Here is a 22,842-nt window from a genome sequence, read left to right as displayed (position 1 = left end):
AGTACTCCAGCTGCTTGTCATCTCCACTTATTGTCACCCGCCACACTTGCCTCAGTTTAAAGAATGTGGTATATGTATAAACGCTACACGGGTTAGGGAGGTAAATACCGGAGACTGGCAAGCAATTTGGCCCAGGAGTCTTTAGTCTAGGGGTTTACTGGGGAGCTGAGACTTACAAGTTTTTATATATAAAGTTGGTACGATTGGTTATTTTTAATGAATATTTAATTACAGCCATACAACAAGGTCAACCAGTCTTTGGAAAGGAACTAAATAGACTTTGTTCTGCTAGCAGTCAGATATCATAAGTAAATTAACATTTAAGTGAAAACATTTGTAGCATGTATGTAGAGACCTACTTAAAAGTACATGGTACTCAGTATGGTCTGACCTAATTCTGATTCATCCATTGACCTTGTTATATAAAACTCAGTGCCCTTTTTAGAGGGAGAGTAACAGATTACACATCTGCATATTTATTTAGGAAGCTTAGTCTTCTGGGTATTCATACCCTAATTCCAGTGCTAAGTGCAATCACAGCATTGATTTTTTTTCCTTACTAAATGTAACCTACTTTATTCCTGAATAGGATGCTTCTTTAAATGGGTTTTACATAATGGTAGATGCGAAGGCCACTCATCCTAATGCCCAATATTGTAGTTAATTAACAGAACGGTATTGTAGCCAGGGCCTTTTGTCCTCTGGTACTGGATTGTACTACTAACCTTGGTCAGATAAAGTGTCCCCCCTAATAAACAAGAGTCCATCCATTGACTATTTCGAGCTCCATGGTTGAAAGAGCAATTTGTAACTCCTGGGGAAATTGTAATCCTAATCAAAATTCAAACATCGTGAATCCGATTTCAACTGACATTGGGCCATTTCAAAGCCGTTTTCAAGTGGAAGAGGCACAGAAGGTCTAGGTTGAAGATCTTTACCTCTCTTTCTTTGGTGAGTTATTAACACTTAAGCAGTGGGTGTTCTTCAGATATGGATTTCAGAGGTTTTATCAAATTTCAGTGCCAGGCAAATTTCAGTGCCAGGACGGCTTATTTTTTTAATTAAGAATTTGACCAAATATTAAAAAAAAAACTTAATAAACACCCAAAGGAGAGCTGTTAGAATAATTGATTTTTCAGTTTGTGACGAACTGAAGAATTGGGGGGGAAATAGTTTCAGGTCGACCCAAAATGGAAAATGTTTCAATTTTTTTGGTGAAACAAAAATTTGATTTCAGTGGGAGTTAGGCACTTAGATTCCTCGTGGGATTTTCAGAACCACGTATCTGCATCCTTAGGTGCCTAATAACCTTTGAAAATCTGGTCTTCAGAGCCTAATTTTCTATTGTGCTCTATCCCCTTTCCTCCAGGCTTCCACTGAGGTAAGCCCCATAAGGACAATACACCAGTGGCCTGAGTTAGAACAGGACTTAGGTTGCTATAAGTAATGCTGGGGCCAGATTGTTGCAAAATCAAGTTGTTGTAATTGACTGCTATCCCCTGCACACATGTATGAGAATCCAACTCTGACTTTTGTGAGCTCACAAGTGCTCTGGAGATAGGAACTGAATTAGTGCCTATGTAGATGGATAGGTCTCTCTCAATCTTGATGTCCTGTAATGAAAATTGATTGTCACCGAAATTGGAGTCATAAATTTTGCACTTAAGAGAATCTTCAATCATTTTATAAACTCTCTTTAATTAAACCTGACAACATCCAGGGCTGATGTTATTAGAGGCATAGAATGAGATTAACTAACTTGTCCAGGGTCACACAGCAAATCCATGGCAGAAATGAAAATACAGACCCCAGCTTTAATCAATAGATTACGTTCTTTGTATGGTCAAGTTTTCAAAAGAGAATCTCCTTAGAATGGCATTATAGAATGAGAGGACCCAAAAGACAAAAAGCAAGAATATGAACCAGTCCACTATTAATGCCACAGAACTACAAGTATATCAGAAGGAAGGAAGAAGGTTGCTTCAAAGAGCTGCTACTGAAATCCATGCCAGTGGAAAGAGTCCAAATGAGACTCCTATGATGTATCCAAGCCTATGTACATACTACCTCTTATGTTAGTATAACTTATGTCACTCAGGGGTGGGAATAAGCCACCCCCGAGCAATGTAAGTTACACCGACCTAAGCGCTGGTGTGGACAGCGCTATGTCAGCGGGAGAGCTTCTCCCACTGCCGTATCTACCCCCACTCGTGGGGGCTGCAGTAGGTAAGTCAACAGGAGAGCTCTCTCCCACCAGCTTGAAGCATCTGCACTAGCAGCACTATAATGGCGCAGCTGCTGCCGTGCCGCTGTATGCCCTGGAGTAGCCATAGCCTAAGTTTGGGTTCCTAGGACTTTGTGTGGGTCTTCCGCAAATTTCTACCTAAGTGGGGAATTTTTGCAGAAATGGGGGAAAGAATCCGGTGTGTAAATTTTCTTACATTCACAGTTGCTGTCATAAACCACCCCCAGAGAACCTGGCTTTCTCAAAAAGCTTCGCAACATGAAGATGGTATGATCATGATGGTCCCTTCTGGCCTTAAAGTCTGAGACTATGGAAATATAGTTAATTTATCCTTTCAATAAAATTAAAAGGTTGCCATTGGTAGACAAAGCTCAGGTCTGCATTAATAACAGGTTTCAGTGGTAGCCGTGTTAGTCTGTATCAGCAAAAAAACCGAGGCATCCTTGTGGCACCTTAGAGACTAACACATTTATTTGGGCATAAGCTTTCGTGGGCTAGAACCCACTTTGTCAGATGTATGGAGTGGAAAATACAGGAGCAGGTATAAATACATGAAAGGATGGGGGTGCTTTACCAAGACTGACCTACCATTGCCACAAGGACACCTCGTTTTTTTTTTTGGTCTGCATTAATGTTATCCCTCCTGCTATCTTTACCAGGTTCAAATGGATTTAAAAACACCTTCAATGCTTTCCTTAATGCTGATCTATTGAATTTTTTTGAGCTACATTAGGAAGGCCACAGTCATGAATTACCCTCTTCTAAATATTTCACAATTGCTGCTCCCAACAGGGCCAAGGTGAAGAAGGGCGTGAATATTCTGAGCGCAAAGACAAGCGATCCCCGGCAATGGGACGTGAAGCAGGAGGTGGGGAATGGTGGAAAACATTCAACCACGACCGTTAGCTGTCAAAGGATAGCACCAAATTCAAGGAACAGGTAAGAACGCTTACATCTGCTCAGCATTACACTCATTTATATCCCCGTTGCCATCCATTGCTTGAAAGACTGAGGGCTCATGTTAACCACTACTTAGTAGAGCTATTAAACTTACAGCCTGGAAATCTGGAGACACTTATGTTAACTGCGGCACCATCTGCTGATCTATAACTGGGCATCTCACTTTTCAGACAATAAAACTCCTCAGTTTAAGCTGAAACGAATAGAATAGAGCTATTTTTTTCAGCATGAATGTCTTTGAAAGGTCTTTACTGAGCATAGATTTGTCTGGCTTGATAGCTTTGACCTTGTTTCGTCCGTGGTTGGTCCATCAAGTCGCCAATGAACTCTTCTATAATGAGCCTTGATAACTCGTAAGCATTAGTGTGGGATCCTCATGCAAAGCTTTCGGTATTGACAGTGTTCAGTATAATAAAAAAACGTTTGGGTGGTTTGGTTTGGTTTTGTGCCGTATGTGGACAATTATTTTCTCCCAGAATTTTTCCAGCCTGAAGTCCTCTGTGCCTGGTTGGGTCACTCTGAGATATACCAGGAGGAGGAGTCTGCCTTCCTTCTCACCATGAGGCATAGAAACTTGTATGGATAATGAGTACATTTGATAAGATAAAACCAGAGGAGGTATAAATGCTGATGCTCTAGGGCATAAGCCTACCACTAACTGCCTGGGCAAAGGAAGAAATCCACACTGTGTCCAATGCAGTGTTTCTTGCACCTTTTATTGACGCATCTGGTACTAACCACTGTCAGAGACAGAATACTGGACTCCAGGGAGCACTGGTTTGATCAGAATGGCGATTCCTATGTTTCTGTGTTGTATGTTTTTGTTAAGAGTTAATCCAGCTGTAACATACCCGTTTGTGACTGTTTCTCAGGTCGAGTCTTCTCCCATTTCAGACAATAAGAATTATATCATATGTTTCAATGGAAGCTAGTTTGGCTCTCATTGCACATTACCATAACGAATGCTTACTGCTCTCCTGTGTATTAGATCTGTGCAAATGTATGATCCGTATAAAACCATGTGATGCTTGCTTGGGTTGGTGTTTCATTACTACCTCAAGTCTTAGCCCAACCTTGTTGCAGAGGGTCATAAACATTCAATCCACCTTAGCTTGGTTTGTGACATCCCCTGCAATTGGTCTGAAGATTTGTGCACTATTCCTTCAGGCACAGGGGAGTTTGAGGAAGTTGTAATCATGTTTTTACTCTGTGCCCGGACAACGAGAGTGCATAGCAAATGGTAGACTTGCATAAAGTGTCGAAACATCTGTTGCCACGAGCGGCTTTCTGGCTCAATCCATCTCTGCTAGATATCACTGCAGTTAGTGGGATTTGCAATAGAGAGGTTGCAGGAGAAAAGAGAAAGTATAAATCATTTAAGTCTGCCAAATAACGGTGTTTTAAAAGCAAACCAGAGCTTTAGAACCAGCGTATAATGCCAAATGTATTTACAGCTGTGGAAATATAATAGTCAGGTTATCAAAACCCAAATTAAATCTTCTTAATCCAATTTGCATCATGTCTAATTAACCTATAAAAATATTTTTAACACTGATTATGCAAATAAAAGTGAATGTGTTAATTAACACCTCTTGTATTTGCATATGCAAATAGCCCTTTTCTTTCAAAAGCATGACGGGGCTAGGTTTGAATGGAATATTAATGCATTAGGAAGAATTGGATAGACCGAAACCTTGACGCCATTAGCTCTTCAACCACTGTGGAAGTATATACCAGCTAATGTACTGAAATACAGCTTTTACTATATGAAGTAGTATTAATGGGATTTCCTCACTGAACACAATGAGTGCCAGTTAGGTGTCTCTACTGATTTTCCATGGGGGATGCATGCCGAGCGATGGACATTATGATTGTTATTGAGTGTCATTTGGAGCCCTCTCGGTGCAAAGCACAAATATTCTATTAAGCTAATTTAATTTGGCTGAGGATTTCAGGCCTCTAATGGAGTCTTTCTGAATTGCCACCGGTTTTTTCAAAGTAGCGTAGCAATGTAGCTTGTCTGTACAATGTAAAACATTCTGGTGGGTAAGGTCAGATTAGAAAATGTGAGGTTCTGCTTGGGAGTTTCAGCTTCTACGTAGTTTAAGCTTCTCCTGCTGAAACTCAGTGAACTTGTAAACTTATTTGAGCAGAGAAGGATGTTTTCCATGATCGGTGCAAAAGGGCTGTTAAAACGAAGCAAATAAAGATTTTTATTTCTCAGATGTGTTACGAAAATGGGATCTGTTCACACAGCTTGCCGTGGAGATAATAGCCAGATGCACAGTATAGTGTTTTTCCTCCTAGCACGATCAGCTCCGTTCCAGTAAAGCTCAGAGAACCAGTTTAGCAGGGAGAGAGAAGGAGAGGTCTTTGAAAGCTGTACAGTCTTCCCCCTGCTTTGCAACCTATCTAAAAAACAATTGGTTCTCCCCTTGGGCAGTTACGCAGCCCCAGTTTGGTAGAACCATCCTGATTCTCGGTGTACTACGAAATACGGTCTCCTGAAAATTATTCTGGGCCAGCAAAACGAGATTGCATCCCATTGTTCACTGTGATCCACAGGGTTTCTTTGCAAAATCATGATGTGATACAGTGTTGATGCTGCAATGACTTTGTCGAGCACACACATAGGAAAATCTGCCCTTTATGCCTTTCTTCTGGGCAGCCCCCATTACCTGGAATCCCTTATTTGCTACACCACCACACTTTGCTCTTTCAGATTCCTTAAAACTAAGGTCCTGATGCAGCAAAGCACACAAGCACAAACTCACCCTAGATTTCAAGTGCTTTGCTGAACTAGGAGATAATATCTTCCTAAGGGCCTGTAAACACTACTGCTGTCCTTCAAAGAAGTATGGATGAAACAAAATGGATTTTAAATTAAAAAACAAAAACCAAAAAAAACAGATAAAACCTAAACAATTGTGGAAGTGACTAGATGCTGTTAATTTCCCCTTTGGGTCACTTTGCTTTTTCTTGCATCCTCCCCCCCACCCTTTTGTATGTTGTTTGTGTATTTATATTGTAAGCTCTTCAGGGACAAGGACTGTATATTCATATTCATGTTAGCTTGGTGCCTGATACACAATAACAAAACCATGAGGGGGTGTATTTTATTCCGATTTAAAATGATGTACTATGAACTCCCGAGAATTTAGGTAAACCACACGTTCTCAGGCTCCATAAACTTGTATTCTGAAACCCCAACGCCATAGCACATTACCTTCTGCTCATCAAGAAAGATTCCACCGTTAAAACAGAGTGACTTTTTGTTGCCAGAAGCAGCTTGAACCCAACAGTGCCTAGGTGCCCAATAACATAACCTATTCTGAACTCCATTTGACTGTGATTAAGATAACAACCTATTGATTAGGGGGAGTGGAACACAAACAACTCCTTTTGCAGTTCGTGTCCCTTGTCGGTTCTCTTTTCCAGGGGACAGTTGGCTGAACTGAAATGTGTCCTAAAGATAGATGAGCAGATTTTGGTTGCTGTCTTAGCTACTTAAATGTCCTGATCTTGGTGCATCATCTCCCTGCCATTCTTAGCACCAGCCTAGGGGACATATGGCCAGTTTAAGGCCTTCCCCATGCTCCCTGGGAATAGCCTCAGTGCAGAAGGGGGACGGATGGGAAGCCAGCTCTAAGTTACCCGCACAGCAACCCCAGACACAAGGTGTTCCAGGACAGATCAGGGGGTGGAGTGGAAGGTGGAGCAGCATCAGAGTAGAGGACATTGAGAAAACATGGGATGGGACCTGACTGGGAAAGCCTGTGCTCCGGAGATTCTGTCCTCTCAAAAGGCCCCCTAGGGACCATTGCAGCCAGGATGCAACTAAAGGCTACTTTGGCTTGATATGGAAGCTGATAGAGCCCTCGAAGCGCCTGAATGAGGCAGGCACAAACTGCCTTCCTTCCATCCTTGTGCTGGTATCTGGGCCAGTGCAAGGATGAATTTGTTCCATTGTGTGTGTGTGTAAGAGTCAGAGCAGTCAGTGGTGGCAAGGAGTCACTTGGTGCTTGTAAGGGAATCCTGCTTTGTTGTCTAACATTGGTTGTGTATCTAACTGGGTAGAGGAAGTGAGTGTGGGAGAATGAAGAAACTTGTTAGAAAAACTGACCTGATGGAAAACTACTACAATGTAACGCTTCATCCCCTTGGCCCTGAACCTTTGAGGGACCTGTGGATTTATGGCTCTCTAGCCATCTGCCTAATAAAGAGCCATACTCGGGGAGAGTACTTCCCGCCCACATATCAGACTGTGTCACAGTCATTTAGTCCCATCCCCCAACACACATAACACATCGTTTTAGCAGGCTGAGAATCTCTGCAGTCGTACAGAATGAGCTGATGATGTTACCGAGTTGCATTTCATATCATCAGGATGCAGAGGAAACCAAAAAAGCCATTAGAATTCTCTGCAGGTCCTTGGCCTCATATGATGCTGATAGATCAAGTGACTCAAGCATGAAGCAAAAGTGCTCTTGTGATTAAAAAACTAGGGCGTATGATCAGCGTGTTTCAAAGTAGTAACACATTGGGTGATGGTTTGTGTTTCTGGTTTTATATTTCACCTGGAGATAAGCAGTCCCCGCCAACATTCACCCTCTCACATACCAAGGTAGTATTTTAGAGCCTGTATCCTTTCCAGCCTGCACAGTTTGTGATCAATTAACCAGGAATCTCACAAAGCTCAGAGGCTGGGTGGCAGTGAATTAAGCCACCCACTGTCCTGAAAACACTGAGGTTTGATCAGGGATCGCTGCTGCTTGCACTGGGTATCCAGATGTTTGGTGCTTAAGGATCAGGGTTTCTCTTTGGAGTTGTTCTTCTGTGGGGTACTTGAGTCGGGATGGCACGTACCACTGCTGTGATATTAGGCAATGGGAAAAGACCACAGGATTTCATGGGGTAAATTTACAACAGATGCTGGATTTGTGCCTGCAAACATTTGTATGCATAAACTGGCTAGTTAGCCATGGGAGAAAGCTGAGCGGCTTCAGGTTTTTACTGCTGATGAACCCACGTGACTAACAATTTCCATTCCTTTATCCAGGAGGTTGCGTATGAGCAAACATGGTTGGCTGAATATTTTCTTTTAAATATTATGCACATTTTAGAGCAAATTGGGCGCAGCCCTTGGGCTACTGGCAAGGTACCAGTGTGACCCTCAGAGCTCCCAGTTTTGGTCATCCCTGAGTTGTACTGTGAAGTGAATCTGTCTGCTCAGCGTGACACATGGGATTGTACCTGTGTATCTGTCCTTAACGTCAGTAGAAATCACACAGCTAAATCCTTATCTGCGGCTTTAAAAGTATTCCCTTCCCCTTTTATTTCCTTACCTCATCGAATTTCTCTCTGCCTGTTGTCTCTGCAATTTAGGGTTAACCCCTCCCCCCACCCCCCGTGCCTTATACAGGGCAAATCACGGCAAAGAATCCTCCAATGAATCATGTGAGTGCCAGGACATCTGCACAGACGGCGGAGGAGCAGCCAGCTGCACATTGTAATAGCGTGTTTTCTAGGCCACAGAAGTCTAGGGTTACAAGGTTGCTTCCCCAAGGAAGCTTTCGTGAGGACGCTCTCTCGCTGCTGTAAATGCCTGGAGTGTTCATCTAGGCAGGGTCGCGGGGTATAAAGCCCCCTGAACTCTTCCCGTATCAGGGAAGGAAGCAATCTATTTCTAAGGTCGAGGAAAATCAGGGGTTTGTTCAGCAACTGTAGCCCCAGCCCTTATGCCCGCCATAGATGCTAAGTAGGTGCATGCACCTGCTGTCTTGCTGGAGAAGGTCTGTTTTTCATTCTCTGGCTTCTTTGGAGCTTGTGGTGGGGCGGCGGGGCGGCAGGCCAGTGAAGCAAGACTAAAGCCGTGTCAAGGGGAGCTCTCTTGAGCGTTAAGGAAAAGTAAATTCTGTGGGAATCCATGTGAAACGAGTGTTTTGCGGAGGCTACGTTACCCTTTCTGTTCCATACTTTGACTGATTCGGCTCCGCACGTATCAAACGTCAGCGTAATAATAACCACCGCCGCTCTCATGGCAACAAGCTTCAACCCTCCGAGGTAGATGGGAGGGTGAGCGAACAGACTCTTCTTTTAAAGAGTTGTTTACTATCAGGAGTTTCTCCTGGACTTCACATGGAAACCGACATAAATTTATGTGGCCTGAGTTATTAGAAAAGGTTCAGGCCAAGGCAAAAGACAAATAGGATCTGCATAGCTCAGAGGTCTTCAATCTGTGGAGTGCGCTCCCCTAGAGGGGCACGGAGTAATGTTGGAGGGGGCATGGCTGGGGCCTGGACCAGCCCCCACAGGGGGTGGGGAGGGAGCAACGCCCAGCTCCATTCCTGGCCCCGGCCCTGGCCCCATGTCCATGGTCCCAGCTGCCCGCCCTGCGCCCGAGGGCTCTGCACCCAGCCTCGGCTGCAGGCCTCAGCCTCTATCCAAAAGTCCACTCCCGCTCCCAGCTGTGGCCCCATTCTCGGCTCCCTTGCCCCTGTCTGCATCCCCCCGCTCCCGGGCCACGGTCCCGCTCCCAGCTCAATGGGGAGGTGAAGCAAGGGGGGGGGCGCGCAAGGTAAAAAGTTTGAGGATCACTGGCCTGGCTGGTACAGAGGATACCAAAGGAAAAGTGGTTTCTTCCTTCTGGCTGCTGCATTCCATTCATTCCCTTCTCTTTAAAGGTCAAAATAGGGCATCATAGAACAGCATGGGATTTTCAAAAGCAATCGTTGCTGGCCTTGAAGTCAATAGTCAAGCTCCCATTGGAGCAGAGGTGGGCCCAATGCTGAGTGCTGTTGGAAACACCACTCCCAGCCTGCATGTGGGAGAGTGCCTTGCCTTAGTCAAAGGGTCGGGCTAGTGCTGTGTGGGTTCATAGAGAAGAAAATAATAACTAGGGATGAGCAAACTGGACTGGATATAATAAGCACCATCCATGATCTCTTAGCAGGTTCCAAAAGTTCAATACACACTTTATATTTTACATTTGCCTCCTCTGCAATTGCTGGTTCTGTCTGGAAGCAGAAGGGCTGAAGAACCGCAAGGCAGGTTGGTCTTAGGGCACTTCTGGCCCACCTAGAAACTTCACAAAAAAGCCCCTTCTCAGGAGATTTTCTGCTTAGATTTGCTGGCTCGGCAGCTTTGGATAGTTCGGAAAAGCTTTTTAGGCGATTATCCAAACCAAACGATCTAAACCTTTTGTGGCTTGGCCATCGCATGTAATATCCTGGCCCGGCTTAGAGACCTCAGTTCCTCCTGGCTACCATCCTCGCATTCCATTCTGGCTGTATGTATTCTGATCGTTGTTTTGTTTCATTAGTATGTAAATAGCGCCCACAGTAGAATATACTAAATTGAATCGGATTGTGCAATCACACGAGAATGGCATGACTTAGTCTCTCAATATGGAATGGATATAGACTCAATAATAACTGTAATTTACAAAGTCTAGGGTGAGATGAGGCTTTTGATTTTTAACAAAATAAGCATCTTTCAGAGTGACTAGAAAATGTACTTTCTATCTGTTTTCCAACCTGGGGCCCAAGTGACGTCTGTTTGGTGGGTGTGTTTTTTACCGAGCTCTTGGCATGCATAGAGCAGCAGTCTGACTGTCACCTGCATGTCCTGCGGAAGGCCAGTCCATTACTGCCACTTGCATGCTGCAGTCCCCTGCATCTTCTCCTCTAATAAGCTGTCTTTGTTAACTAGGTTATCTAGGAGAATCTCTCTGTGGTGCGGCACTTTCCTGGACTGACACTTCTGTTTATTTTCCTCTTTGCACATAAAAGCACAAGTTCTGATTTTAGTTCAGGTCAGCTCTTATTTATCCGTGTCACTTGGCATATTTGGGGATATTTTCGCAGCTATGGTAATGATGCCTTGTGATTTGGAAGAGGTGGAAAATAAAGGGACAAAATGATGCATAGCCGGGAGGGGGCGGGGGGTGTATTTTTTTTACAATCTTAGAAGCAGAAACATCTGCTAGAATCCATAAACAGCTGAGTTCAGCAACAGGGCATCATGCTGTCGAGCAGCTCTGCTTTCCTCTCTAACTTACACAGCAGTGAAAGGAAATAAATCAGTCAGGCAATAAAGCATGAAGCAAAATTGGGGGGGGGGGGGAATCCCCAAATCAACTCTTTCTAAAAGATTGAATAAGATCCCCATTAGTGCTCACTAAAGCAATCTGAATTATGCACCTTATAGACAGAAGCACACTCCACTGTCTCTACGTGAAGAATTCCATCATAATAAATCTCACCTGAACTATTCCGCTTAGACTTAGACTGCAGCACAGGAAGCCATAGTATGGAATAGGCCCCCAAGAGAAGTTGGTGGAAGTCTGGTTGCTTGAGACTTTTATAACTGGACTGGACAAAGCTCTAGGAAATATACTGCACTGGCAGGGAACTGAATGAGATGATCTTAAAGCTTTGTTCCATCTCTAGCTTCTGTCAAGTCTGTATCAACTAGCACACTGTGGACAGTGCCCGGCCATAGTTTAAGTACATATTCGTCTGAGACCCCTGCCGTTCCCTGGGCATTACGGGCTGAGCTGGAGACAGGTGGATGGATTCTGTATTGACTTACAGAGCTCACCATTACAATGTCGTAACTTGCTTCACATTCCCAGGCCTCAGAGATTTCACAGTTATTTCATTTTCGAAGTACACGGGAAAACCTCGGCGCTCCCTCTCCTGTCCAACTACATGGTAATGGTGACCATTGTATGAGCCCTGCACAAATTGATTATATATGTGCAAAGCATTTCTTAGAGTTACAAGTTAGTCATGATAGACTAATAGAACTGGTCAGTTAGGGTCAAATCTAGGGGCAGGTGCATCCCTGGCAAGGCACCTATGCTTGTGTGGCTATAGGTTCCTTTTATTAGTAGGGCTGTTCCTTTAGCTCACCAAGCACAGCCATGATTTTGACTTGAATCGCAAGTTCTACCTCTAGCTGCTCTTGTGCAGAGTTAGCCAAGTGATGCTATTTGCATACGTGCAGCTAGTAATGGTTGTGCATTACAAATAACCCAACCGTTCATAGATCATATTGCCTGCCTTTTCTGTTAATGCATCTATGATAGGGCCAAAAATAATAGCTAGGGAAAAAGTCGACTTTTCTTTTCTTTTTTCTTTTCTTTTCTTCCAGCTGAATATCAACACGTTTCATTGACTTCACCCATGGAATCCATTCCAGTTGCAGTTAGTTGTAAGGAGAATATATCTGGAATGGCTGAGAAAGTAATTTTATAAGTACAGAAAATGTTCAATGGCACAATCAGAGCGTGGTTCTCGGGGTGGTTTTAGGGTTTAAGGTTGGAGTCTGACCCTCAGGATGCACTTGATGGACCTAATTCTTCTCTTCCTAAAACCAGTTTTACAAAGGTGTAACTCCACTGAGCTGAATGGAATTACTCCTGATTTCACACAGGTAAGGAAAAGGATCCCCTATATATCAGAAAGAGGTTTGTTTAGCGCCTCATTGCTAATATTCAACTCTGGTTACAAACATGTAGTTTTGAGCAAAGGCCCCTATGTGAGGGTCTGCTCTTCCACTCAAATGGTAGCTGAGTAACTGGCATCTTGTACTGTACGTTGGCTCCATTGCAGTACACACCAACCTGCATGTGAAAAGTTAATTCTGTTCTTTAATTGCTTAGTTATATCTCTCTGCCTGGAAACACAGTAGAATGGACACCTTTGCTAGTTTGTGGCCTGTGTGAAGCTTTGCAGACAGGTGTGGGGCGTACATTACCATCTTACATGCCACTGTACTATTCAGCCATGGCACAAGCGGAAGGAGCAAATACCAGAAGGGTGTCATTGTTTTGTTGAAGCACTTTTCAGCGCAAGAACAATGTGAGCGCTTGTGAAACCGTTTGACTAAATCACGCTATCTATGTCACAGACTGACAAAGCTAAAGATGTTGAACATTCAGGTCAATAGGTTCCAGTTAACTCTCCCCGCTGTGTGTTGCAGCACATATTTTACATATCAAGGCAGAGATTGTGTTGTCTCATTTGAAAAGCAAGGGTGCTAGCATATCATGGACACGGCACTACTACAGCCTACATAATAGTTCATACTGAGCTGAGATCCCTGTAGTTCTCTTGACATAAATGACTATGGATGAAAGAGTGTTTACTGCATTGGCCGATGTGGGGTCAGCATTAAACAGTCATCATCTACCCACCATGCAGAGGCATCAGAGATATCACCGTTATTTGTATGCAGTGTTATTGTAGCTGTGTTGGTCCCAGGATATTAGGGAGACAAGGTGGGTGAGGTAATATCTGTTATTGAGCCGACTTCTGTTGGTGAGAGAGACAAGTTTTTGAGCTTACCGAGAGCTCTTCTGCGTAAGTACAAAAGCTCGTCTCTCTCCCCAACAGAAGTTGATGTCATGCTTGTATGAATTTTCTGGTTTTGGTTGGTTTCTGTCACATAAATGGGGTGGGGATGAGGAGAGGAAGGAAGAGTTTAAATTGAAGTGTTTTTAATTATACTATATATCTCCTGGTGACTGGGCATGGTGGAGCCGGACGGCTCCATTTGTCATCAAGTTGGTCTTTGTGGGTTTGAAAAACAACTTATTATGCATCATTTACATATATATATATATAATGACTCAGATTCTGTCCTGAGATACACCCATACAATCCCATTGTTTGCAGTGGGCTGTTTTTGTGTAACCCAGGGCACAATGGGGTGCGGTGCAAGATTGGCAAGTGCATTCCCTTGTAATATTTGCAAACCTCTTAATAGAAAATGCAATTGGATAATAGTGAATATGCAAATATTGACAATGCATTTTCACACAGCAGTGTATAATGCATCCTCTCCTATCTGAGCCTTTTCCCAGGAAGCCCAATACTTTTTTCCTGGTAAAAACCACAGGAATCTGACCCAAGGGAACTAGACTTTGTGACGCTGCGGTCTATATGGTTTTATAAAAATATACTAATGAGTGAATATAATGTAACTGGAATATGCTTCATGCAAAAGGTCTCTTGTAAGGTATCATTACAAAGCTTATAATCTACTGAGTGTGATAATCCTATTTGTATAAATGTACCACTCTTGTATCTGAAACTAGAAATATGAAATATAACTCTGAGGGCCTATTGTATTATGCAAAGTGTGGGCCATTAATGGTGGTTTGGAATCTTGATGACTCCCATTAACCAGGACAGTTGTCTTTAGATGGGTGTGTTTTACCTGTAAGTCTTCCTGTATACCTATGCGCTGGCAAGTGGGCAATGAAGTCTTGCAGTGACATGTGATCATGTCACCTGAACTGGAATCCATCTTTAACCTGGTGTCTTTCCATTGAGAAAGAGGGGGTGGGAACCCAGAGAGGGGCAAAGAATTCCTGCCTTATGCAAAAGATATATAAAGGGGTGGAAGAGAACAAAGGAAGGAGAGGAGCCATCATGAAGAATCCTCTAGCTACCACCTGAGCTGGAACAAGAACTGTACCAGGGGAAAGAATTGTGCCCAGGACTGGAAGATGTCCAGTCTGAGGAAAAAATTTACTGAAGCATCTCTGAGGGTGAGATTATCTGTATTCAGTTTGATTAGACATAGATTTGTGCATTTTATTTTATTTTGCTTGGTGACTTACCTTGTTCTGTCTGTTACTACTTGGAACCACTTAAATCCTACTTTCTGTATTTAATAAAATCACTTTTTACTTATTAATTAACTCAGAGTATGTATTAATACCTGGGGAGCAAACAACTGTGCATATCTCTTGATCAGTGTTATAGAGGGCGAACAATTTATGAGTTTACCCTGCATAAGCTTTATACATGGTAAAATGGATTTATTTGGGTTTAGACCCCATTGGGAGTTGGGCATCTGAGTGTTAAAGACAGGAAGACTTCTGTTAGCTGCTTTCAGGTAAACCTGCAGCTTTGGGGCAAGTAATTCAGACCCTGGGTCTTTGTTGGAGCAGATGGGGGTGTCTGGCTCAGCAAGACATGGTGCTGGGGTCCCGAGCTGGCAGGGAAAGCAGGGGGCAGAAGTAGTCTTGGCACATCGGGTGGCAGCTCCCAAGGGGAGTTCTGTGATCCAACCCGTCACAGACTTCCACCACCAGGCTGCCCTCAAGATCCCCTCTGCAGCCACCAGAGGAAGGACACAGCGTTCAATTTTTAGCCGAGTTGTGCAATTTAGTACATAACATATGGTGTAAATAGGTCACATAGTATTGCCTCTGAAATACCTTACTCCATCAAACATAACTTCTCCCAGGTTCCATCCTGGACCACTAATACACTTCTCTTCCATTCTTATTGCACCAATGTTCTAGTAGTGCCAGCGTGAAATGAGTTTATTAAGGAAAACTTAAATGCCTCTCTTGAATGGATCATTGCTAAACCCTTGGCCTTCCCACATTCGTCCTGGGCCTCCGGTTGCAGTTAAGTTTCTGGGGGCAAAACCCTGTCTTCATTGAAGTCAATGGCAAAACTCTCATTGACTTCAGTGGGGCCAGGATTTTGCCCCAAATGTTTTAGTGTAGGCTGAGTTTTCCCATTTTCCCTTTTCTGAGATACGGCTCGACAAATTGGATATTTTCCTATCTTTTTTTGGCTCTTCAGCAGCTCACATGCTCCCTTTGCATGTGTACATCAGCATGCAGGATTATAATTATTACAAAAGTGGTTTTAAGTAGCACCCCATTGATTTTTAGTTTCCACACTACAAATTAATGGACTGAGTGTGCACTCTTTGTAATCAGAGCGGGAGAAATTCAGTAATGACTCTGCCACGGCATCCGAGTGACCTCAGCCTCTGAATCCTTTCCGATTTCAACCATTTGTAATGAGCATAGCAGATTTAGCAATGCCGTTTTATGTTAAAGCAAAGTGCCCTGCCAACCAAAGCTTTTCTGCTAGACCAGCCAACACGAATTACAGTGGTTATTTCTTTCCTCGTGTCCAATTTAAAACTGCAGTGTCACAATGGTCATCGCTGTGCAGTAGACATAAGAAATCGGAAATGTGCATAATCTGCATAAAATATTCCATTATAACTATTATATTACAGCCAGAATAGAAGTCGATTGGCACACTTCAAGGAATGTAACTTCTCTGGCCAGCTTAATAATCATTTAGCTAAGGTTAGGGCGCTTTAATTTTGTATGGTTATTGGTCCTTATGGCTTTTTTCCTCCTCTCTTAAAGAAGTTGGGTGAGCCACCATGCTGGAAAATGCTATTTCTCAAGATGTGTCTTGAATACATTACATGCAAAATGTTTCCCTTTGATGAAACAAAGTGGGAAGGCATATTCCAAGCGGGATTTTGTTCATTCCCAAATAACATCTGTTTGGCTGGCTAGGCTTGTAGAATTTCCTGGTTAGGTTATGCCTGTGATTCTCGTTTCATGATGAATAAGTGGAGGCCACGTTATCCAGGTTAAAACTCCTTGTCGAATAGTGAAAATGCACAACAGGCAATGGGCATGTTAGAAAAATTCTTTCAAGCTGTATTCTTGAGCAAGAAAGGACACTTCTGTAGTCTTCAAATGTTAATGCCAAATGTACTTAAACTTTAATTAATGAATTATATGCAAAGAGATGTTAGAGTAATCATGTTAAAGGCATGCTTTTGTACATAGTACTCTTGCTGGACGTATGGAGAAACAAATGCATGAATCTCACTCTCTTAATTAAAACCTCTTACAAGGGTCATCTGGATAAATTAGATTTTTTCTGAGAATAAATATTCGTGATTTCTCGGTAAGAGATGGACGTTGGAAACAGAGCACAAGGGTGCATGCGTGGGTGTGCGTGTGTGGGTGATGGACAAGAGTGTGCTCAGGATTCCTCTTGCATTATTGGAGTTGTACAAAACACTTGACTCCAGAATTGAAAACTACCCATTTGCTAGTGTAAGGAGTAGTGTGTAATGTGAAATGTTTTGCATAAATGAGAGAGTTAAATTTGAGTAGGAAGTGTTTTTTTGCACAAAGCAGATTTCTGCAAAAACTTCAAGGCAGCTTTTCACAGTGCATTTGGAGTTGGGAACAGTCACAGGGTGGAAGCCATATGGTATTCCTTCTGGTTCCCTGATTGGCAGAAGTTACCCCTTGGCCTCTGGTTGGTCAGCAGGAGCCATTTTGACTGACTTTCCCAAAGGAAACCTTTTTGTCTTGAAATTTCTTCACCAAAGCAACATTTCAGGAGGATGAGATTGCCTGAAGTGAGGTAATGGACATTTTCATGCAAAGTTCTGTGAACAAAATGTTCTTGCAGTTCTCTACATTCCAGTCCTCTTCCACACTGAGGGGAACAATATTCCATCGCATATTAACATAGAGTACTCTGGGGCAACTGAGGTGACATCCTTCCTGAGGCAGCTTTCCCAGTTCTCTCCTCTGGCTTTCAAACTTATCCCCCAAGGGAAGTGCTATTACCCCCTATTTTACTGAGGTGCATATGGACTAAGGGCCAGATTTTTAAAGGTATTTAGTCACCTAATAAGATTTGCAAAAAGCACCTAGTTGCCTAACTCCCATTGAAATCAGTAGCCGTTAGGCAACTACGTGCTCTTGAAAAAAAACCTGGGCACCTTTGTGCATCTTTAGACACTGAAATACCTATAAACATCTGGCCCATGGAGTCTGTGGAGGAGCAGGGAACTGAACCCAGGTTTCCTGCCTCCCAGCCTCTTCTGCCCTGGATTAGGTAGGAATAGAACTGGCGACCATTTGCAAACAAGTTTTAAAAAAAAAATTCTTCTATTCCACCAAACTATTTGTTTGTTAAACAAGCCCTTTGGCATTGCACTGGGCTGCACCTAACAAAAATTTAGGCTGCTTCTTTGCAGTTCTACTGTAACCATATTACTAATTATATCATGCAAAGATTGCCAAACAATGGAAAAACAAACAAAATCACCGGACCTTATGATCACCTGTACTAGCCAGCCGTCGGAATACTCCCTGTTTGTAGGTTGGGAATGTGCCTAAGTACAAGAAAATAGGCTTTGCATTGTGCCGTGAGGGTTACCAAATCCAGGATGCGTTGGGCTGTTAGAGGCAGCAAATTCCACAGCTGGGAACCCTCCTCAGAGAACGGTCTTCATAGATTCAACTCTAGGCAAAGCAAGAGGGCTTCACATAATCCTCACCAGTCACAATGAGGGCATATGGAGGTGGGAGAAACTGGTCTGAAAAACAGTTGGATTGTAGACCGTTCAAGTCTTTATAGAAAAATCATCTCACCCTGCTTCTGTTGAAACCTGTCTGATCAGGTCAGGGCTTCCCTTACAAACATGGTTAGGCACAGATACAGCATCTGGCTAACTGAATTTTCTATGTGCTGCAGAGGAAGAGTGTTTTAGTCCATAGAAAATCAAAGCAATTATGAACTTAGAGTTAGCCTAGAAATATGACAGTAAGTGCAGAGGACGTGATCTCTAAGACTGGGCTGGGAGCTCAGCTTTTGAAAATGTTACCCCCAGAACCACTCCGGAAGGGGATTGTTGCCATGTTCAGTTAATCGGACTGTATGGATTATTCTGACATGCAGCCTCTCTTGCACTTTTCAATATCCCCCGGGCTGAGAGAATTACTGAGGTGTGACCAAACTTGCAGTCATTCCTATAAGCAAACATTGCAGGATCAGATCCTCAGCTGGTCTAAATCGGCATTGCTCCATAGGACGATGCTGATTTCTATCAGTTGGGGATCTAGACATCGATGTGAATTTAAAACAATACCTGAGGAGGTAATGAGTGCCCCAGGGCCCATTTCCAGCTAGCAAAACCCTAGACACTCACTGGAAGGACATGTTTGTACAGCCCCAGCTGAACTGGTTGTTCACAAATATGGTCCAACTCTGTAAATGTTTGAAATTGTCAAGTCATTTCAATATTCTCTCTCTCAAATGAACACTGATTTCACTGGGTTCATTCTGAGTGTTGCAACCCAACAGCTAATTTAGATCTGATGTCTTTTTAGCGGGCACTAAAGGAGAGTGTGCTTTTATTTATTTATTTATTAAGAGCGAATACATTACTAGCAGGATTGTAGACTCTGTAGCATGTAATTATTTCCCAGAAATGCATTATTCGCATCTCACTCTTGTGATGAAGCACACACTGAAAAAGAGCAGACAGGGGAAAATAGCCTAAGCATATGGGGCCTGATTCAGTGCCCACTGAAGTCTACAGGAGGCCTTCCATAGACGTGGGTTTGGTCCTCTGTGAACAATTTTAGCATGGATGGGATAATAATTATTAATAATAAATACCTAGCTGTTACAGAGCCCTTGTCAGTAATAGATCTCAAAGTGCTCTACAAAGGAGGTCAATATCATTGTCCCAGGTGGTGACTCAGTTTCCCCAGCTGTCAAACCAGGATAATGACCTTGTCGAAGGTCACACAGCAGATCAATGGCAGAGCCACAAATAGAACCTGGCTCTCCTGAGTCCCGGTCCAGTACTCTAACCTAGACATTTTACCAAGGTAGCTCCACTGCCACCTTTATGGATGGAACTGTTGGAAATTCACACTACTGTACAGAGGTGAATAGAAGTCTGGAGGAGCAGAGACTTTCACTCTTCAACAAGTCCCAATCCTCCCTTCAGTTCTTCTCACACACACTTAGGTTTGGCCCCCACCACTCCAGCCTTATCATAGTGCAGGCACAAGTGTCCTGCAGATTTTTTTCCTCTTAGCCTCCCTCCCACTTCCACCAACCATAAAATAGGACTCATGACTTTGTGTCCGTTCTGTGGACCATACAGAGGTTTGGGGCAAAATTCATCCTTGGTGTGAATAAGTGCAACTGGTGGGAATGCACCTGTTTACTTCAGGTCTGGATTTGGGCCTTGGCATCCCATCACCCTCCCTTAACCACCAGGCACAGACTTTAGGGCTCTTGCCTTAATCTGCTCATGACTGTGTGTGAAATGGAACCTTTGGATTCACTGTGTTATGGTACCTCCCTCCAGGGCCGTCCTTAGAGGGGTGCGGGGCCCGGGGCAGAAGTGATGAATCCATGTCTTCCAGGACCGATGCGCAGGGGCCCCCAAAGCCCCAATTTGCTGTACCCAAGGAATGGCTTTGCCTCCCTCCACAGCTGTCAGGGAGAATTGATGTAACATATTGGGTTCCTATAAGACAAGTCATATTTGGAAACTGTTTCCCCTTTTCATCTCATCCTGTGAGAGGGGCTAGTTTTGTGGTGTCTTCCCCTAATATGGGTGGTAAAGCAGCCTCTCTTTCACATTGGTGCTTTCAAAAATATATTTAGAATTTGTGTAATTTCGTCCTGTCATCTTGCTGATAAAGGTGTTTGGTCCTGGGCCACGTTCTTGAGGCATTTCCAGTGCATTATAATGCATTTCCTCCGTTCTGCACACAGCTCTGAAAATACAGCTGAGGATAAAAAAAAAAAGAAAAAAAGAAAAATACCAGGCATCTAATTCTTCCCTCAGGGTGGGCCCATACTTCCTAAATGCCATTAAAGCTACACAGCCAATCATACCAGTGTTATCCCTCCTCGACAAGACTTGTGAGTAATGGGCCACTCAGCAAGTGACAAAGGTGAGTAGTACACAACCACGTGTCTGGTTGTACCTGTTCTCTATTAATTTCAGTGGAAGATGTGTGGTCAGTTTCTGCAGTGAGACAGACAAGCATTCGAGCTTACGTGGAGCTCTTCTTCGGGTCTTCAAGTCATGAGACCAGAAGAGCTCTGTGTAAGCTCGAAATCTTGTGCCTCTCTCAGCAACAGAAGTTGGTCCACTAAAAGGTATTACCTCACCCGCCTTGTCTTGCTATTCAGACTTCTTTCATCATTGGAGACTTCATCCCATTGTAATATTAATGGCTGGTGAGCTGGTCAGCTCTGTTAGAGAGATTTTCCTTAGACATAAGAATGCTCATTGGGGGGAGGGGGATTTCTTTTAGTAGGAGCCATTTTCCCGCACAAGTCAATAGGAGCAAATAACTTTGTCTTTCCTGGAAGCAGCCAAATACTATAGGGGAAAATCACTTGTTTAAACAGAGATTTTAGGGAGGTCTTTTTTTAGGCTTTTTAAATAAAGCTTTTCCAATATGCAGTTTAGACATCTATAAATGTAATGAACTAATAAAGTATTTGTTGAGATTTAACCTAAGTGTATTTATTATAAGCAGGTTCTGTAAGCATACCTACAGAGGACACACCACCACCTTCCCCTCCACCCCCAATAGTACAACTGCTAGAGCAGATTTTCCCCTTTCGCTCCGCAAGTAGAAGCTTGTGGTTTTCTCTGTAGTTGAAGATCCCGGTTCTTTCCCCAGTGATACAGATGTGGGGTTCAGCTATGGGCTGTTGGTGGCCAGAGATTGGCTTCAGTGTAATTGATGCTATAGTGTTAGCAGCTCTAGAGAAATCGAAGACAGATAAACAGTGTGATCTCTCACAGCATGTTTCTATCATTGCATGATCAAATCACTCTCCCAGTATGTACTGTTTGGGGTTTCATCTCCCTGCTCCATGCTTAGTGCAGAAGGGTAACTCCTGTCCTGAGATGAACCACTCTCACAGGCTGTGGAATGAGACAGAGCATGTGATGGACTAAGGAGAGGGAGTTCATGTATGTGAGCCGGCTTTCCCTTGACTGGCTCTGAAACTCTCACTCTAGAGCTCACGGAAAGTTTGCTGGCGCCTTGTCTGTGCTTTCCTGCTCCTTGCCCCTCTCTGTGCAGAGTGTGTACCAGCCACACAGAACTGGGGGCATGAGATTTTGCATCCCAGGGGTTTTCAGTCCTTGAGGGAGCTCAAGAGGAACTGGAGATTGGCAGGTGGGCACTCGTTTCAGAAAGTAGTAGCCAGGGACGAGAGGAGTAACAGTCAGGAGTTGAGCAAGGACGAGATTCCGAAGGGCCAAAGAATTGGATCACAAGGAAGCGACCAGGCTTCGTGGGATGGGATGAAGGAGAGAGACCTCTAAAGGGTCAGTTCGGGTAGAAATATAGGGATGCTTCTCCAGACCACATCTTTGATGAATCTTTTGAAGTTTCCCCTCTCTAATGAGAAGCAGTAAAGTGTAGCTCAGGAGCATGTGTTGGTCCAGTCGGTTTCTTTGCCTCTGCGTTATTCTCTCTCTTACGCCTTAGGACTGCTGACTCCAGTGGCAAAGCCTTCAACTATTACCAGACAAACAGGGTTGAGTTTACACTATGGGGCAAAACCGAATTAAATTAGATTAGAACAATTTCTACAGTTAGAAAAAAAGGAATGTAAACAAATGTTACTTTCTATTTGCTCATTAGAGATAATCTCATAAAAGGAATTTCTGTATTGAGAACAATACAGTTCTAAATCTAGGATCAAAGTCTAAATGATTAAAATAGAAATATATGTTTAAACGTATTATTTACTCTGCACCATTTATGCCGTTTGCTTGTTTTAGTGTATTTCTCCTTACTGTGCAATGCAAACAGGCCAGTCAGTTTCACTTTTGTTTCTAGCTGGTTACATTTTCTTGACATTCATGCAGGGGAATGTTTGAATGCAAACCAAAACCTGTTTCCATTTTAATTCAAAATAAATCATGATGACACTTATTTTTGCAAATCTCAAACTTTCAGCCCTTGACTTCCCGTTGACCCCCAAAAGGAATAGTTA

At 43.3% G+C, this 22,842-nt stretch overlaps 1 protein-coding gene across 5 annotated transcripts in view; it reads left to right on the top strand.

The window, feature by feature from the left end:
- The window catches only part of LOC101934617 (transmembrane protein 132C), a 304,006-nt gene that overhangs the window by 162,465 nt on the left and 118,699 nt on the right, over positions 1 to 22,842 (top strand). For 4 of the 5 annotated variants that reach the window (XM_005299570.5, XM_042852530.2, XM_042852531.2 and 1 more), the window contains one exon: positions 3,038 to 3,184. The exons of the other annotated variant lie outside the window; for it this stretch is intronic. In XM_005299570.5, the coding sequence (XP_005299627.2) occupies positions 3,038 to 3,184 (147 nt within the window). The remainder of the gene's footprint in view (positions 1 to 3,037; positions 3,185 to 22,842) is intronic. 5 annotated transcript variants of the gene reach the window in all.

Source organism: Chrysemys picta, chromosome 15, assembly GCF_011386835.1.
Source record: "Chrysemys picta bellii isolate R12L10 chromosome 15, ASM1138683v2, whole genome shotgun sequence".
NCBI classification, from domain to species: domain Eukaryota; kingdom Metazoa; phylum Chordata; order Testudines; family Emydidae; genus Chrysemys; species Chrysemys picta.
This window is presented reverse-complemented; position numbering and strand designations above follow the sequence as displayed.